At 41.7% G+C, this 20,380-nt stretch overlaps 1 protein-coding gene across 3 annotated transcripts in view; it reads right to left on the reverse strand.

Moving 5' to 3' along the window:
• The window catches only part of LOC147011145 (sodium/glucose cotransporter 1-like), a 125,737-nt gene that overhangs the window by 86,367 nt on the left and 18,990 nt on the right, over positions 1-20,380 (reverse strand). For all 3 annotated transcript variants that reach the window (XR_015052524.1, XM_085860343.1, XM_085860342.1), the window contains exons 7-8: positions 11,465-11,545; positions 4,873-5,087 (exon numbers count right to left, since the gene is read on the reverse strand). Coding sequence is in view for 2 of the 3 variants with exons in the window: in XM_085860343.1 (XP_085716469.1) it covers positions 4,873-5,087; positions 11,465-11,545 (296 nt within the window). In the remaining variant the exon portion in view is untranslated. The remainder of the gene's footprint in view (positions 1-4,872; positions 5,088-11,464; positions 11,546-20,380) is intronic.

The following is a 20,380-nucleotide window of genomic DNA, read 5'->3' on the forward strand; positions in this document are numbered from 1 at the left end:
GTGGAAAGAAGCTTCTGAGAAGTTTCATAGTTGTAAATTTGGGTTCTCCATGGTTAAAAACATACAATTCAATACCAAAATAATTCAAATCGGCCCACTGTATCAAATTGTGTGATAAACAGTATTTCTATATCGCAACGGCGAACAGATGTTTTTTAAATGGTGGACATTTGGAATTTTTAGGTGGCTAACGGGCTTTTTCAAAAAAAGTTGTCGAAGAGGAGTATTCCTGCCAATTTTGGTGAATGTATCACCATTTGAAAGACCGTTTCATTTATCTGCCCCAGTAAGAGGAGTAGCGGCTGAAACATGAATCCTACCCAGGTTCTTCCTGATGACTTCATCTTTGCTTTTTGCTTGTTCGGTTTCCTTATGACTCCATTACAGTACTGTACCTATTTGGTTTTCCTTTTGATTTGAATTTAATTTACTTTAATCCCATTCTAAATTCATTTGAATAATATTTTTTTTTAAAACCATGGGTAAGGGTCTGGTATCCGATCAAAACGGGACATCTCAGTACCCGGTCATCACTGTCATCGGTTATAAAGTGGCAGTTCTAGTTATGTCTATTATTCATTATCTAACACACCAGCATACAAACACCACGCAAAATACACGACACAAAACTCCACAAACACCACACAAAACAAGTGGTGGTGAGGGTCTGCAATCTCTGATTGCTCTTTCGTGTTTTATTTGTTTTACCTTCTTTTGCCACCCACGCAGACCACTAATTTTGTGCTGAATTTAGCGATCATATTCTTTCTCGAGCTCGAACCAAGCATAGTGGCGTGCGCCTGTAATTCGGACACTCGGAGGCTTGGGTTGGAGGATCGCTTGAGGACGGAGGCTCTGCGCTGGGCCGCGCTATGAGAGGGTGTAGGGCAGCCCGGAATCATGGCGAAACCCAATCCTTATCCCTGTGTCGTAAGAGGCGACCAGGGTTGCATCAGGAAGGGCATCCAGCGTAAAACCTATACCAAATCAGTATGCGGATCATAACGGATGATCCGCTGTGGCGACCCCTAACGGGAGCAGCCGAAAGAAGAACAACAACATTCTTTCTCGAGCTCAGGTAGTTTTACCAACGAGTAGGTGACGTGGCTGTGGATGTGAGGACCCTGCTCGGTGTAATTGCTTTTGCCAGCGACCACGGTTGCTCAACAACCTCTCGGGCTGTGGGGTTATCCGTGTCCGACGGACTCAGTCGGTTTTGGCGGTGGGTCCGAATACGCATCTCATGAGCCTGGCGCACGTGTCGATACCGTATCATTTCAGTATGATACATATCAATATGTTACTGCCAGTGCAGAGCAGCCAAGTGTTCTGATTGATGTCACATCAACACGATTGCACGATTTCTCTTGTAGAGGTATGCCTGGTGTTGACTTAATGGTTAGGGTGGCGGGCTTTGGATCCAAGGGTCCTGAGTTCAAATCCAACTCAGGTGTTGAATTAATACCAGGTGGGGTTAACTCGGCCTGTCAGCCTTCCGAGGTCGGCAAAATGAGTGCCAGCATGCTGGTATCCTGTGTCGGAGTGGCGACCCGTCCAGGATTGTGCCCAATAGCTAAGGAGACTGCTTAGGCAGCACCAACGCTCTGCACAGAGTATAGTCCCAATCTCTTCCTCCTATTGTAGAGGTGAACTCTTAAGACATCCTGGAAACCTTTGTGGTACAGTCCCTTGTACCGATATTAGTTGGAGAACTTTTATAAGCTACAAAGCTATGTCGGAGCATCGTTATTTCAATACTGGTTGGAATGCAATCGGTTCCAGGCGTTTTCCCTTTGGACTTTTACTTGATTATCAGGGTGATTCCTGGCAAAGTAGGAGCTTCTGCATGCTCATTGGTGGATGAATGACATTGATCACTTAAAAAATGATGAAGTGAGATTAAAGAGCAAGTTTACCTGCTGAGCTCAGTGCTCCATTGTCTTATCAATAAGTAAAATGTTGCTATTGATACTACCGAGAGGAACTATGGGCTGGCAAGAAAGCTTAGAAGTACGTGCACAAGCCTCTTTGCTGTCCAGTCTGGGGTCCAATCTTGACCCAACAATAAACTGTTATCCCAGTGTTTCTCAGGCAGGGTTATACATCAATGTGTGACATCCCTTGGATGGCCATGAAACTGGGTTTCCAGTCTGCCAGCCTTAGTTAGTGGACTTTAAAGATCCCACGGTGTCCTTCGTGAATAGTAGGCAAGCTGTCTCACCACCCGGCCAGGATGCCAGCCAAATTTGAAACTTGGCCAGCACCCTGCCAAACCTCCATATTCCAGCCCTGACTGAGCTTCCTGCCCTGGAAAGTAATGACACAACACCCAGTATAACCCTTTCCAATAAATTGCTTCAACAGTACCAATGCTCTGTAAAGAGTATGGTACATCTCATCTCATGGACGTCGTGCTGTTCGGCCTCAGACCAAACACAGCACGAAGGCCAGCATAAAATTCTTCAGGTCGTTGTGGTCTGCCACACTTCCTAGCTCAACTCTAACATTTGCCTTTAAATTTGGTCTTTCATTCGCCAAAGACATCGCTGTACCGGTGCTTGATGCAAGAGTACCGAGTTATTTTCAGCAACATACAAGAGGTATATTGAGACATGCAGAACATCGAATGCTGCCATATGGATGGAATCAACAGGATGTTGATTGAGGTCAATGTCAATGTCCTGTTGATATAATCCATTGTTCTACCCGTCTGCTGACATATAATAGGGTTCTTGCTTTCAAACAAGTCTTGGCCTTTCATTGTGTGTAGCCTAAAATATCAACCCTGACATTATGGATGGTGATATAAACTGTAACTTCTTCGATATAATTCTCAACATTTGGCAATGACAGTATCGAGCACCCATCTCTCTACATTTATGTTTAAACTCAACTTGAACCTCACCGTTTCTAAGACAATCCCAACTGCCATAAACGTAGTGTTGCTTCCACACTAACATCCTGTACATGGGTGTGATCGTCATTCAGGGATGCCGTAACCAAGGACAAAGAGATAAAATGAATATAGGACGTATTACTGAATAATCGTTTTTAAGAAACTAAATATTGAAAAACTCAACAAATAGGACAAAATTGGGCAGTGGTTATACTACCTTATTAAGCAGACCTGTCAGCAAGAATCAGCAAAATAATATGTTGTGCAATAAATTGAGAAGCTTGTGAGCTGCTGCACACGAGCCACAGCTTTATTACCTGGTTAAAAGTCCAAATTCCAATTGGTGGTAAATCTGGGGTGGTATGTTGTACCAGGAGAGATTGGAGAACTCGTCTTACTGGTGAAGGCTAGTGTTGATCTGGTTTATTGTACTAACTGGTTGTTGGAAAGCATATATCTGTGAAACTGGGAGATATTTGAAATCAAGTTTGGAGTAACATAAAAGGCCAATTGTTTGGTTATGACAGGACAGATGACTACTGCATATCATTACGTGCAAGCTGGCATTTAATTTAACCTGGGCGGAACCCGCATACTAGGCGTTGGACCCATTGAACATTGGCGATTGATGCTTCAGGCTTGGTATGAACAAGGTCAACGAGATAGTTTAACCAGCGAAACATCCCTACATAATACTATCCATTAATAGATGTGGCATACAGGATGACTTTAAATGGATAGTGCTATATTCATAGTTCACCACTTGGTTGAGTCGATAGCACTCGGTCTAGTTACATTTACAATCAGCAGCATATCCACCACAATACAAACCAGGCTGAACAGTTTATGTTATGTATCCCATCGATTGGTCGGATCTGCATCTGGACCTGAACCAAAATCTAATTGGCTTGTTCTTTTCACCTACCCAACTCATCCACCAAGTTTTGTCATAAGCCGTGCACAACGTTATGAGATATCGTGCTATATATCGTTTTTGGCTCAATCACTCAATGGTGAAGAATCACTTAAAAAAAAAATTATTGGATCCAGATTCGGGTCTTCATGAAAATCTAATCAATTCGTCCTTGTCAAACACCCAACCTGTCCACCAACTTTCGTCTGAATCTGTCCGTAACTTTTTGAGATATCCTGCTCACAGTCAGACAAACAGACAAACAATCAGGGGTGAATACTTAACCTCCATCTACCTTCGGAAACAGCTGGGCCAATTTGGATGTCTGTTCCCAAAGGTATCGCGACATTAGGCACATGATCCGGTGGGGAAGACCCCAAAGCAGTCGACCGTTATGGCCGCATTGAAGCAACTCGCCAGATTCGAACCAGGCAACCGGGATGACCGTACTACCATAATAGTATGGATTACCCATCGTTTACTATTACACCTCCCATTCTTTATTCCTGTACTACAGAGTCATTATTGTATACTTTGCCTGATTGTTTCACCAGTTACACCACCCTCCCATCTCAGAGCATGGCTGGAGAACCATCCTCAACTTATAATCTAAACTTTAAATTCATCCAAATTTCACCATTGTCAAGCTTGCCACGGTCCCTCCATGCGGTGCAATTTCACCACACCAGAATTTTTCACCATTTGGGATCGTTCCTTTTAATTTGGTAATAATCCTACAAATTGTGTATAGTGGCTTGTCTTTTACACCAATCGGTGTACTGTATTTCAAATTATTCTGCCCATTCTTTCTGACAAGCTGCCGCTTTGTGTTTTGCCACTCCTGGTTTTTCAAAGCCCCAGGAGTAATCTCCTGTTGTGTCCATTGTCTACCAAAATATCCAACACATTCATCAAATATCCTTGGTTGTGGCATTCCTGGATGAGAATGCTGCGTCAAAAGCTGCTGATTACACAGTGTGAAACAGCCAGGTTCAGTCACTGGCCGGAGACATTGACTAAGTTATGATTGTGTGAATGTGAGAGCTTCAAAACCCACACTTACCTGATCGGTACACCAGTACCATATGGCAAGGATAGACAAGCCAAAGAGCATACCAGGCCAGGGAAGATCCCCAGTAATGGGATCTCTGAGGAGTTTGAAGGAATCCTTTCGAGGCATGTAACACTCCTTGTTAATGGATGAATTTGGAGACACCTTCGGAATGGCAACCATGTACTTATCATGCAATCCTTCGTAACCACCGACCTCAAAGAAAGCTGAAAGAAGATCAGAAAGGACTGGCATCAAACATGTGCTTGAGTTGCTTTTGGATGTTGATATGGATTTCGAAATTAACATTTTTTAAGCAACGATAAACCATTCATAATCCGCAGCTACAAATGTAACTTGAAACAACAAACTTCAGCGATTCTAGCCGTCCCTACTCGTCGCTTCGCTGATGGGTTTAATCAAAAGACAGCATGTTACACTTCGCAAACATATTGTATATCTATCTGTGAGTCTTAGTGTTGCCGTGTGTCGGTCTTAGTCGGTAGTATCTCTGCGTCATTGTTTATTTTGTTGCATTTGATATATGTGCATTCTGTTTGGCTGTATATGTGTGCTCTCCGTGTGCCGCGGAATAAATGTGCATTATGTTGAACTGTTTTCCGGTTTCGCTTCGTCTTTTCTTTAATTGAATCTCCATCTTGCTTCACGTAATGGGTTCGTCGTGGGCTTAATACGCCCGATAATTAATCGGAACCGTCGAGGCCGACGATAACACCGCTTGGTTATCCCGATAGCACGGAACGGATCGCTTAAGCGGCCCGTGTCCGGAGTCGACCTGCGGCGAGGTGCGATCACCCGGTCTACCATCTGCGTGGGTACTTAGGTAGGTCGAGTTTGGTGAACAACCCTATCCCACGCGGGTGGCCGATTGGCACGATCGTGGTGAGGCCGAAAGGCCCACCCGTGACTAGCTCCCGGCGTTAGTCCGTGAGGGTCACGACAGAATTGTCCGTCCAGTGGGCGACGTGCCGCGATTCAAGTCACGTGGCCGTTTGCAACAAATATATATATATATATATATATATATATATATATATATATATATATATATATATATATATATATATATATATATATATATATATATATATATATATATATATATACACTAGATGACCCGTGAAACCGTTAGGTTCCCGTTGTGACAGCGGTTGATGAAAAAAATCATTTGAAGAAAAAAAAGATAGCTCCAGCGAACTATAACGCTGAGGTTGTTTGCATTGATAAAATAATCCCGAAGAGTACTTGACTGAATCGGGAATTGTTTTTTTTAATCATTTTTTCGTTGCTCGATTTTAACGAAACTTAATACTGCACACCACCGGCGAATGCTGAGTAAGTTGGCCAATTTTTTTTTTTGCGCTATCTTGTACCGTTTTGGCTGTATTTCGGGAACATACATACATACAAGATGAGAGGTTTAGTAAGATACACACATATATATATATATATATATATACATATATTACTTTGAGAAATATAACTATTTTTAATCCTGTGTGCTCCTTTCTTGTTCTTCACACTTCATTCTAAAGGGTTCCTGCTGTCGTACCATTGGAATCGCCATATTAAAGCTACAGGTCCTGCTTGTTCTTCTTCCATCTGGAAATACGGGCTTTTAAAAGAGATACCGTATTTCTATGATGAAATGGACACTCATTTCTGTTCCAAATAAATTGATTATTAGCTTTCCAACCATGTGAAACAATTATTATCTTTGCAACCAAGTGAATTGATTTTTCGCTTTCTAACGGTACCATTATTATTACACAGGGTGTTTCATTAAAAAAAAAAAAACAATGCAACCCTATTAAAGTTATGTGAATTTTATTTTTCCTTTAATAATTTTTTTTCTGTTGCAGGTTTATGAAGCATCATTTGGAGAAAAAATTGCAAACATCAGTCATGATGTTAATTTTGAATATGGCAGGGAGAATTGAACAAAGGGTCTTTCTTGTGCAGTTTTACTTCGACACAAAGTGATTTAAACAGATTCAAACACGATTCAGAAACAAGTTCGAGATCAGATTAGCTCCAGAGAAGTCTAAATATTTTTTGAGTGATAAAGAGGTTTAAGTCCCACAGGACAGCACAAAATATTAATTGCTCAAAGTCTGGTCACCCGAGGACTGCAAGATCACGAGAAAACATTGAAGAGGTCCATGAAGCAGTTTTGATAAGCCCCAGGAAAACACTGCATCATCGATCTCAAGAATTGAACTTATCTTTGTCAAGTCAAGTACACAAAAAAAAAATACTGAAGCAGAAACTAAAAATGTAACCGTATCACATACAAATGAAGCAAAAATATATATATATAGATAATGATAAACAACTTTGTGTGACGATGTGAATGCTTTGAGGAAAAAAATGTGTAGGCATCCAAGTTATGTGTGGTTTTCTGACAAGGCGCAGTTTCTTTGAAGTGGTCGTATTAACTCTAAAAACGTGTTTTGGGGTTCCAGTTCTCCTGTTAAAGGTCTTGAAAGGCCATTGCGCAGCTAGAAATGCACTGCATGGGTTACCATAAGCGAATATGCCATCATTGGGCCTTTCTGGTTTCAAGATGAAGAAGGGAAATCGGTAACCGTAAACACTGAAAAGTACTGAAATTTATCCAGAGGTTCTGGGTTGCATTAGCAAGGAAGCGCTACATTGACATGGCTGTGCAAATGGTTTCAGCAAGATGTTGCTGCACCAAACACTTCCAAAAGATCGATACAGTGGCTAAAACAGAAATTCAATGATCGAATCATCTTTAGGACGACAGATGTTGAATGGGTGCCCCATTCTCTGCACCTCAACCAACCTGACTTTGTCCTTCAGGTAACCCCAAAGATTGGAGTGTACTGGGGAGAACTCAGACTATTGACGACCTCAAAAATGCAATTGCCACCAACATCAAAGCTATTCCGGTTCAAGAATGCAGCCGAGTTATCGACAACTTCACCAGGAAGATACATTTATGCCTGTTGCAGCAGGGCAGCCATTTAAGGCATGCTTTTTGTGAAATGTCTTCTGAAATCACAAGGTTCATTTTTGTGTTACTTTTTCAACATATTACAAATATTCTTTTGTAGAAGTTTCATGTTTTTAAATGGAAAATTAAAAAAAAACATATAAAAACAACTTTGGGTTGCGTTTTTTTTCATGAAATACCCTGTACCACGAGAGCAGGAACCCTTTTATTCACATAAAGTGTGCCAGACACACGTACGGACGCTGCTCCTTTTAGTAATAGATTGCCTGAAATTTTCAATTTGGTTTAAAGAAGAACCCTGCTAATAACCATTATTTAAATTGTCATCCCAGTTCTACAAAACTTGATGTCCTTGGATGTATTATTACAGACAATTTGTGCACTACAGTCTTCAAGTACTCGTATATAATTAAATTTAAATAAAATAAAGATAGTAAAATTCGTATAAATTAATTTATTCTGGAATTTACTAACATTTTCCACAATGTCGAATACATCACCCTATCTAACGCATTACATTAGTTATTCGTGCCTGTTGTTTGTGTCCTTTATGAAGTCTTTAAAAACAAATTTTCCTGTTTGAAATGATTTTCAATTTTGTTTGACTGCCAGGCAGGCAGACAAAGTAAAAAAAAACAAAAAACATTATCTCGCTTTTCTCTGCACATGTGCGATCAGGACAAATTCAGACAAAGTACTGTAAAATGAAACATTTGATTTGAATAAGTTGTTCCTTGATCATAAACTGATAAGACAGACAGACACACAGACAGACAGACATGAACGAATTGCTTAACCCCACTTTTTGCTTCGTGTGCGTGGGTAAGTACTGTGTATCTTGAGCATTATTTGTGAAACATTAAAATATATATTTATTGAAATGAAGGTGCTTTAAATTTTACCTGATCTTTTGTTTAAAATGTTACGAAACCTCAGGTGTATTGCAAAAAATGTTACTTGCATTACTTTGTATGGTATTCTCTAGCATTGGACATGCATGTCTCATCAGAAAGGGACATGGGTCTCGTCAGAGATCCTTCCATATAACTTCAGTGTATAATTTTTAAGACGTATTTATAGCCACTGAGGGACAACATTCATCAAAAATAATTGATCACACGATCATTCTTGACAGGGAATCATCATCATTATCGTGCAGCAACTAATATGTAAAATCCACAGATTTGATGTTTTCTTTGATGAGAAATTTCATAATTTACCCCACACAAGTGAAGCAAAAAGTAGGGTGAAGCAATTGGTTCATGTCTGTCTGTCGTATCAGTTTAAGATCGAGGAACAACTTATTTTAAATGAATTTTTTAACGAATTGGAACATGAATAGGAAGACAAGTTTATTGTTGAAATAGGAAGACTTCAGCTTTGAATTCGTCCTGATCGTACATGTGCTCTATGAGATAAGTTTTTTTTTTACTCCGTCTGCCTGCCTGGCAGTGAAACAAAATTGAAAATCATTCCAAACAGTAAAATTACTGTTTTTTAGACCATTATAAAGAACACAAGAGGAATGAAAAACTCATGTAATGGGTCAGATAGGGTGACGTAATCGATGCTGGGTAAAATGGAAGTAAAACTTGGAATTTAATTATTTATACGTCTTTAAAACTTTTATTACCTCCACCACCGAAGGTTGAAGGAGGTTATGTTTTCACCCCTTTATGTTTGTTAATTGTCGGAATCCTTTGGATTTCGGCAATTATGTTGGTCGGTTGTGTGTGTCATTCTGTGTGTCTGTCTGTCTGTCTGTCTGTTTGTTTGTGTGTTTGTTTACCATGTAGCAGCCACACCATTTCAGCAATCATGACCAAACTGGGTACAGACGTCGGCAATGGTCCAACTTAGACAGTTGTCGTTTTTGGTGAATCTCGGTCAAAGGTCAAGGTGAAGGTCACCAAAAAAACGAAATTTTGATTTTCGCAATAACGTCTGCCAAAATGATCATATCGACTTCAAACTAAATCCAAAATGTGCATCTTCCAATTCTGCATCCAACCATATGTCTCATTGGGGTGTCACACCAACACCCTTCTTAGCGGTCGGGGGTCGAATGTCAGGGGGGTCGGGTCAAAACTTTCAAATTGTGATAAAAACGCCATTTCAAGTCCGATTGACTTCCAAGTTATGATCATGACCAAACTAAGTGGTATAACTCATTAAACAGAAGCACTATCGACTTATAAGAACCAAATTGATTTCCAGGTTTTTGTGTTTTTCAGAGATCATGGAGATATGACAAAGTTATTCCAGCAATTCCTTGCTCAACGAGCAATTTCATTTGTTTCTTTGTGTGCAGGATATCTCAAAAAGTTGTGGACGTATTTGAATGCAATTTGGTGGACAGGTTGGGTATTTGACAAGGACGGACTGATTAGATTTTGGTGAAGATCCAGATCCGGATACTAAAATTTTAAAATTGATTCTTCACCATTAAGAGATAGGGCCAAGAACGATATATTGCATGATATCTCAAAAAGTTGTGGACTGATTCAGACTAAACTTGGTGGACATGTTGGGTGTGTGACAAGGAAGAATTAATTCAATTTTGGTGAAGATCCGAATCCGGATCCGATAAAAAAAATTTTAAACTGATTCTTCACCATTGAGATCAGATAGGACTAAACCGATATTTACATAGCATGATGTCTCAAGAAGTTGTTAATAGATTCAGACGAAACTTGATGGACATGTTGGGTGTGTGACAAGGACGAATCGATTCGTTTTTGGTGAAGATCTGAATGCGGACACGATAAATATTTAATTTTTAAAGTAATTCTTCACCATCGAGAGATGGGGCTAAATACAATTTGTGGCATGATATTTCAAAAAGTTATTGGGCTCGATATGTTCCACTGAATCAGGAATTGCGTGGCGGAGGTATTCGCTCTTCCGAGTGCCCTCCTAGTTTAAATTGAATTACATACTTGAACAATGAAGAACACAAATCGCCTTCATAATCCTTCTAAGAAGCTCTAGTTTTGCAGTCGGCTACATGGACATGTTCTATATATACTGTATATCTATAGGGTGGTGTATAAGGGTGATGTATAACACATTATCACTGCTTCAACAGCGCTAAACCTCTGGATGTTTTTTTTTCTTAAATGATCTTTAAAATCATTACTTTATTACAATTGAAGTATGAACCTGAACACTGCGTGAGTATCGTATTCTATGAACTCTCTAGTTATCCTTTGTTCCACAACCTTTGTTATCTCACTTGTCAACTCTTGATTTTTCAGGACATGCATTAAAAGCAGGTAACATAGGATTATGGGTTATTGATTATTATCAACATTCTTGTTTTGTCCAACTATGACACAAATACCCAAATGTCAATTACCTGCCTTCTTAACCTCTGTTATCTCGCTCTTCCATGAGCCCCCAATCTTATACAGAAACGTTATATACACACACATAATGTCAAAAATTATTAATCTACATACATTACCTTTTATAAACTCAAGTCTAGGTCAAATTGGAACGGCTCTTGTATCTTGTGATACTGTGCTTGTTTTTTTCATGAATGATGCAAGTTCAAAGTGATTTGTATCAGAAATTTCAATACTGTGATCAAAACATATTTACCATAACCCATGAGAATTAGGCTTCCAATCAGCATAATGATCGTCTGCATGGTGTCTGTGTAGATCACTGCAGTGAGTCCACCTGTGAAAAGAAATATGACAAAAAATTATCTTCTGTAAGTTTGATCGAAGCAGAGTAAAGTTTTCATTTCAATTAACATATTTTCGCAAAAAAATGCCATGGCAATGGTAGAAACATGTGGAATCATTGCAAACTATCAGTTACGGTGGCATAACGGCATAGTTCGATCATTCACTCCGAGTCTGGGAGCTCGGCAGTTCAAACCTCATCTGAGTCATATCAAAGTCTTTTAAAATGTCACGTGTTGCTTCCTTGCTGAAAAATAGTTAGAGCATAGACAAACAACCAAAGGTTGGCAATCATAGTGCAGGCTATGGTGGGCTGAATGGCTTGTGTTGAAGTTGAAGTTGAAGTTGCTTGTAAGGGAATTCATGTTATTATTAACCTCCGATAAGGTGCTATGAGGATATAAAACTATATTGCCATCAGTTGGACTCTTGGAACAATTCCAGTTGTAAAGCAATATGGTGAGTTAATGAGGATAGTTATCTATCATAATAAAAGAGTGAGTGGGAGTGTGTGTGTGTGTGTGTGTGTGTGTGTGTGTGTGTGTGTGTGTGTGTGTGTGTGTGTGTGTGTGTGTGTGTGTGTGTGTGTGTGTGTGTGTGTGTGTGTGTGTGTGTGTGTGTGTGTGTGTGTGTGTGTCAGTGCCGGATTAAGCCTCGGCTGGCCCTAAGGCACTTTTTGAAATTTTAGAGAATGGCCTGAAAATTTTAAATTAGATCTCGGGCTCATGGAAATGGACCCCAGACAAAAGATGAACTGATTCAAGAACAAAATATTTAATAGAAAAAAAGACAAATATTAAATGTAAAAAGAAAATAGTTTATTTAATCCCTCTATACAATTTACAGTGTATGAATATATGCAAGACAAAACACGTACAGATTTGGCACTTTGCTTTACAGTTTACGAGACCTGAGATTGCAACCTTGCGCGCTTTTACAACTGCAAACTCTTCAATTACGGAACTGAAGTCCAGTTGTCGGAGCAAATCACTTTCAATGCACAAAAGGGCCAACGCACCAAGACGCTGTTGATACATGGTAGAACGCTTCACATCTTTGATTCTCTTTAGCTGCGAAAATGAGCGTTCTCCTGAACAATTGGTGGCCATCAGTGCTAAGTATATTCGGAGAGCCACTTCAGTGTTTGGAAAGGCTGCATGAACTCCAGTGGTGTGCAGCAGCGCAAACATATGCTGTGCACACCCTGTTGAGGGGGAACTTGAGGGCAGTCTGTTTTTATACCAGCAAATAAACTGACGGAACTCTGATGCAAAATCAGTATTCAGATCCTTGTGATACACACTAACAAGCCCTGTAATAGCAGCGTTGATATCCTCGTCGGTCATAGAGTCAAACTCTGTCAGAACGCCAAACCGCTGCAGCACTACAGAATACGCCTCTGTGCGTTTCTGCAATGCACTTGGCAGTTGGTCAATGATGACATAAAATGTATTAACTTTGAATTTTTGTTGGCCAGTCATCCCTTCTGTGGCATCAGTAGCATTTCCATCATTGTCACGCTTCTCACGCTTTGGCATTCGCCGACTTTCGGATTTGTAAGTGCTGTTGCTGCAGCGATCACATGCTTGTTGCTCATAGAAATCAAAATTTTCTCTGCGCGCATGTAAAAACTCATTCAAACTCTTCAGCAGACAAATAGCTGGTGTTAATTCTATGGTGGCACTTTGCAACAACTTGCTGCAGCTCTTGAAGCACTGCAAAATATCATTCCAAAGTTCACACATCAGGGCAACTTCTATGGTGTCCATCTTTTCTGCCAAAGAATTCGCCTCATTTCGTGTCTCCCTGTTCTGATTTTCATCTGCAGAGATCTCTTCGAGAGCATTCTGGAACTGGCGGTAACCGCGGAACAGAGCTTCAGTGGCATCAGCTCGGGCAGACCACCGGGTATCCGACGGGTGTTTCGGAACAAGGCACCCAGGTTGCTGTTCCACATGGGTCTGCAGGACACCCCAACGGTGCGTGGATGCCACAAAGAACGCATACAGGCGCTGCAAAAACCCAAAAAATGAAACCGCTTCAATGCAACAATCCGCCGTGGCCTGACCAACTAGGTTCAAAGAGTGACCTACATAGGGAATGTAATCAACCAAACTGTTCTTGTTCTTCAAAATTTGCTGCATACCATTGTACTTGCCCGACATATTACTAGCATTGTCATACATCTGACCGCGGCAATTGTCAAAGTCGATGTCATGGTCCTTCAAGTATTGGAGAAGAGTATCAGCAACATTCTGACCTGTATGACTAGAGATACTAATGAACGCGAGGAAACGCTCGACAGGCTTGTGATGTGTCACGTTGACGTAGCGGAGGATGATAGTGAGCTGGTCCGTATGGGCAATGTCTGGTGTGGAGTCCACTGAAACGGAGAAATACCGCGACATCAAAATCTCATCCTTGATGCGACCAAGTACTTGCTTGCCCATCATAGCAATTAATTATTCGCAGATTGCTTTTGACAAATAAGACGTGTGACCGCGACCCCGATTGGCATGGTAATGGATGTGCTCAGACCAAAACGGATCAAACTGGCCAATCAACTCCAAAAATTCCCAAGTAATTACCATTGCTGCTGGAGCCAACAATTTCGTTACTGCCTCGAAACGACTGACCCCTCTCGCAAAGAAAAGTAATTGTGGCAACACAACGTGTCAACACATTTTTCCAATAGCTGCGCTGCTCCAGCACGTTTTGATGAAATTGCTTATCAACTCGACAGGCATCAGCACAACGCTGACAAAATGTTAGAACTGATTCTATCTCCTTTGGGCCGATTTCATGGGCCTTCAAGTACCGAGCCGTATGCTTCCAATCAGTAAATCTAGAGCCAGAAAGCTGTGCACCTCTGTCAGAGGAAAACAGAAAACGCAAGCTTTGGCAGGAGAATAAACCAACCAATCACGATCAGCTCCCTCCTCATTTGGCAAAACCCGTTTGAAGGCACTGGCATTAAGAAGGCGATTCACCCCAGAGTATTCGCGCTTCGTTTCTGGATAACTGTCGTCCAAGTTCCGAAAATGGTCAGTGCCAAAGCTGATGCACACATGGCGCAGTTTGTCTGTGATGTTACCAAACAACCCGACATCGTTGGGAATCAGTGGAGTCGATACTGAAGCATCTTCGCCCCTCGTGTCACCATCGTCGGCCGGCCTGTCTTCGACAGGATCAACTGCGGCGATGTTGAAGGGGAGTCCTTCGTTGAATCGATATCATAATCACCACCAACAGCAGCATCTTTCTCCACCACATGGAAAAACGATGTCAATTTATGAGTCTTCTCGAGTAGTTGATCCTCCTTAGGCTTCTTTTTCTGCGACTCCTGAGCTCGCTCCCAGCCACCTTTGCGTCCTGACATAACGATGGATTGAATGTGCAAATAGAACATCAGATGTACAAGTTTTAAAACCTTTTATTATAAAATACAAACATTAAACACGATACAGTGTTTACCTCACCTCCGACTGCGTGTCTAATGGCGACCGTGTCGAGTCTGAGGCGGGGCGGGGAGGACAGCTGCTCCCTGCCGATTGGCTAAGGAGGGACGCCGCGCCTACGCTAGACTCCGCCCACGCGCGCGCCTGCGGGCTGACGTGTCACGAAGAATGCCGCGAGCGTCATGACGTCAGGATGGACGTGTAGATGGCGTTGTTGTTGTTGCTGTTGTTGTTGCTGTTGTTGTTGTTGTTGTTGTTGCGTAAGATGGGGTATTCCAATAACAAATCGCAGCGCATTTACACTTATTCACCCATTAGACCAGGGGGAGGAAGCTGTCTATAAAACACGTACTTACCGAGATAACTGAGCTAAAGGAACCTGTATGTTGTATGCGATAGATTTCCAAATTCGAAACAATATTACGAGACCAATAAGAATTGTATGGAAAAAAAACAAAAAAAGAAGTTCCCTAAATTTTTGTGGCCCGAATTTTTGGCTGGCCCTAAGGCACAACATGCCTTGTCTGCCTAATAATTAATCCGGCTCTGGTGTGTGTGTGTGTGTGTGTGTGTGTGTGTGTGTGTGTGTGTGTGTGTGTGTGTGTGTGTGTGTGTGTGTGTGTGTGTGTGTGTGTGTGTTCATATCTGCAAAACCATGAAACCTGGTGGCCCAAAACTTTGCAAGCCGACGAAGGGAACTCCAAGGGAGTGCATGAATGAAACCTGGGTACTTGGATAAACTTTAACGCAACTTTTGAAGATAACAATGAATCTCATTATGAAAACACAAAAACTGGCTTATCCTTGGTCAGCCCGTGTTCACCTCTAAGTTGTCTTAATGTGCCATTTCCTTTCGGCCAAATCAAAAAATGCCTTACCCTGGAACAGGTCGTAACGGTTTCTGTAAGATAGAGCTTCATCCCTATGAATCGCTGTGTACATCGCTAGCCAAGGTCTCGGTCGGTCTCTCTCGGTCGGTCTCTCTCGGTCGGTCTCTCTTGGTCGGTCTCTCTCGGTCGGTCTCTCTCGGTCTCTCTCTCGGTCTCTCTCTCTCCCCCCTCCCCCCCCCCCACTCTCTACTCCTCCGCTCTTCACTCTCCCACCCCTTCCCCCTACTCACTCCCCTTCCCACCCCTTCCCCCTACTCACTCCCCTTCCCACCCCTCTCCCCTCCCTCATCCTTCACCATCCCCTCCCTCCAAACTTCCACCCCACCCCTTCCCCTCCTTCTGGACTTATACTCCTCCCCTCCCTCCTCCCACCCCAACTTCTCTTACCCCACCATTCCTCCCTCCCCCATCCCAATCCTTTCCCTTCCTCCTCATACCCCAAACCACTCCGGACTCTCACCCTTCCCCCACAACAAGTGGTGGCTCTTGTGTTTATGAGATGAATTGTGAGAAAATGCCTGTTTGAATCACCTGGTAAGGTGCATAGCGGTAAAAGATATGTGATCCCATAAAGTTTCGTCGTGATTAACCTTGGGAGCTCAGAGGAGTCGGCAGCCATAAACAAGCAGCTTGTACAACGTTCACCAAGTGGCTTACGCACTCAAGTAAGCCCTCCAACGAGACAGTTGATAAGGAACGACTGGCTTGGCAGGTGATTGGCGATGGACACAGCAATGATCAGGCATTCGATGATGAGTGCTTTGTCGTAATTATTTTTCTTGCACTCAGTGAAGTAACACTTTAGGTACATTAATCTTTTCTTCACTCAATATAATTCTCGGAACAGTAGAAAAAGTTAAGTTTCATGCTTTGGCAATTTGTAAATACTAGTGCAGGCCCATACGTGCGTGCCCGTACATGCAGGCCCATACGTGCGTGCCCGTACATGCGTGCCCATACGTGCAAAAAAAAAGAAGAAGAAAAAAAAGAATTGTGACGTCAATCGTGATGTCATAGCACCACGTCCTGTCATTGGTTTGGTAAATAAATGCCCATAACTTGGCAACCACTTGTCCAATTAATATCAAACCTTGAAAAGGCACATACTCAGGGCCCCAGCAATATACCTGGCAAGTTTCAATTTGATCGGAGCAGTGGTTGTTGAGAAATAGCGGTCACAGACAGACAGACAGACAGACAGACAGAGACACACAGAGATTGCTGGAATTATAGATAGATACTGAAGGAGAGGTCACAGTAAATACTTTTTGTTCTAAGAATAGGTAATGTCTTTAAATTTTCAGATTTCAACAGTTATTTAATCCACCAGCTCTGATCCCCAAATCTGAAGACAGGCTAATTATATGCTTTGATTAGTCTGTGAGAGGTCATCGTGGAAAATCGCCAAGGCTTTTTAAATTGGCCAAAACAAAATGGTGGATTAAGACCCCTGTGAGGTGAATGCGGAATGACCAAGGATAAGCCTGTTTTTGGTTTAAATTTAATAAACCTGTTAATTATTTTCAAAAGGGATGTTTGTCTTTACCCAAATACCTCGTTTTCATTCATGCACTCACTTGCAGTTCCCTTAGTATGCATGCAAAGTTTTGGGCCACGAGGTTTCATGTTTTCAGAGTTATGGAGGAGACATACACATCCTATAAAATAACCACAAAGAAATTTTGATCATTCATTCCAATAACAAATTAATCAAAAAGAGAATGTCACATTACCCAAAGTGTCTACACAAAGAAATGCAAGCATCAAACACAAAACACAATATATATATATATATATATATATATATATATATATATATATATATATATATATATATATATATATATATATATATAGATATAATGGAGCAAGTATTTGGATGTATGTATGTATGTATGTATGTATGTATGTATTTATGTACAGTGAGGTGCAAAAGTATGAGTCTACTTAAATCAATGCCATATTTTTTTGAAATCATGATTTCACATAAATTTGGCATCATATTGAAGATATGTATCCACAAAGTTTAATCTATTGGAGTTAAATTGATTGACACTTTGTCTAAACAAAATGAGTGAAGGGTGAATACTGTTACGCTGTGGGTGCCGAGTGTATCGTGTGGGGGTTAATCCCCATTTCTCCTCGGAAGAGCCGGACCTGGGGCCACCGCTCACAATACATTTCGTGATACGGTGTGTTGCTTTACAACCACAAAAGTAACCACGAGTTCCAGTGTCCACCGTCTAATTTTTCCGTTTAACTAGAGCTCACATGGCTTCCTGAACAGGGAGTGTGCCCTCGGCAATGCACCACTCTTATCTTGATTAGATCTTATTTTGGGGGGCTGAGCGTTTAACCGCAGGTGCGTGCAGACTATGGCAGGTCAATTGGTTTAGTAATTACCTCCCCGTCATGTTCGGACAATGCTGGATCAATGGAAGGAAAGGACAAGCATGGACAGGTTGAAACATCAACAAGGAATTTATTAATACGGAAAAAATAAATAAACAGAAGAACTTTTTTATTTCCCTGTGGTGAAAATAAATAAATTCAAATCAATCAAAATAATTTCAAGCAAATAAAGGATTAGTCAGGCATTGATAGAAAAATAGTCAAAGAGCAGATGCTTATCACGATGCCTTAATGATTAAACACAGACAAGGGTACCCAGCAGATCATTCGGGGGGTGGGGGTGGGGGGGGAGAGGAATCCGGTCTCGTTTACCAAGTAGAAGTCGTCGTACGTCAAATAAAATGGCCCTGGTGTGAGTGTGCCTTGGTCCGTTGCCAGCGCCTTGCCTTGCTGTGCACCCACTCGCAAAACAGGCTTGAACACAAATCAACGGCACGTCGTCATCCCCAGGAACGAGGGACGCCAAGAATCAGGTACGCCAAGAGCAGGTCTCGAGCAGAACCAGCATTAATGGTCCAAGCATCACTCACCATCAGGAGCCACCAGGAACCACAACCAATGGACTGCTGTAAGGAGCTGTGAGGAACTGTGAGGTACTGTGAGGCGCTGAAGCACAGTGAGAAGTTATGAGAAGCTGTAAGACGCTGAGGCGCTGTGAGACTGTCACCAGCGATCAGCTGCAAGGCTGCAAGGCCGTCACCAACTGTCACAAACTCAACTGTCGCCAGCTCACCAACTGTCTGACTCTAACTGACGGGAGGTGAAAATAGCTGTCATCCAGCTGTCACAAACTATCACAAAACTCTCAGAGCTGTAAGAGCCTCAACCAGCTGTCACCAACTGTCACAAAAAACGGTCCTCTCGTTCTTTTTATAGGCAGCCAGTCTGGGCAGAGCCTCAAGCAGACTTCAGCCAAATCCACCTTGCCTATTGGCGCATCGTTGCATGTGACAAAACCGCCAATCTCACGATCATTGCAACGGCACCGCAACAGCAACTGGATGAACGGAAGAAATAAGCCATTTGCCAGAATTACCAAGCAAAAACGTGAAGCGCTCATAAAACGTCAACAACAACCATCCACAGAGCTGCCAAACAGGGGGTCAATGTCGATGGAAAAAGGTGGACGTGGTAAATGATCCACAGCCGTATTTAACCGTCAGAATAACTGCTCAGGAAAAGCTTGTGGCGTGCTTAATCAAATGTCCGACAAGTCCAAGGTGTAAATAAATCGTCCACCTCCAAGCCAATGTGTCCTGATGGAAAGGGGGTGGACGAGCCTCCGTTGGGCTCACGGCTATCTCGCGTGCATGAATGTGTCTGTCGTAAAGAGAAAAAGGCCATCCCATAAGAGAGGGAATCTATTATTTACCCTTCTCAACGCATCAAAGTTAGAATCCCACCAGACATTGGGATGGGTCTATCCTGGACATGAATTTATGGAAATAACTGTCTGAGGACCTAAATGTTCGTATGCATTATTCAGATCCGATTCTGAAATTCATAACAATACATTTGAGAGAAATGAGCAGTCTGACTATGTTTGCTCTGGAGTGCAATACAACACTGTTGGGAAAAGATCGACTGAAACATAATCCAGAAACTAATGAAATTATTCCCAAATGGAATTGAGGGAGATCTCAAGGCTTATTGGGGGTCACACTGATTATTGCTGATACATAAAGACAGATTTGAATTTTCCTATTATAATAAGTGTTGTTAAATCCTCTTAAATAGTTCATGGAAATCCCTCGAAAGTGCTTTTGGTTTCATATTACAATGATTTATTTTGTTATCACGTCTCAATTAATAGCGAATGTAGTGAGCTTCATACTCAACGTGCGCACATGAGAGAATAGGAAACAACAACAACAACAACACAATACCCTGGCAATTTGGAATCCGTGTCGTCGGCTATGACCCTTTTGCTTCCGTTTTTGTCATTTGGAATGATGCGTCCCTGGAGATAAAGGCATCGTCGGAGACATGAAAGACCCAAATATCAGACATGGTGTATATTTCCTCCACTGATTTTAATAAAGATATCTCCCGCATCATCAAAAAAAA

The sequence above is a fragment of the Eptatretus burgeri genome, chromosome 16 (assembly GCF_056783735.1).
Source record: "Eptatretus burgeri isolate ZD-2024b chromosome 16, Ebu_testis_v1, whole genome shotgun sequence".
NCBI classification, from domain to species: Eukaryota; Metazoa; Chordata; class Myxini; order Myxiniformes; family Myxinidae; genus Eptatretus; species Eptatretus burgeri.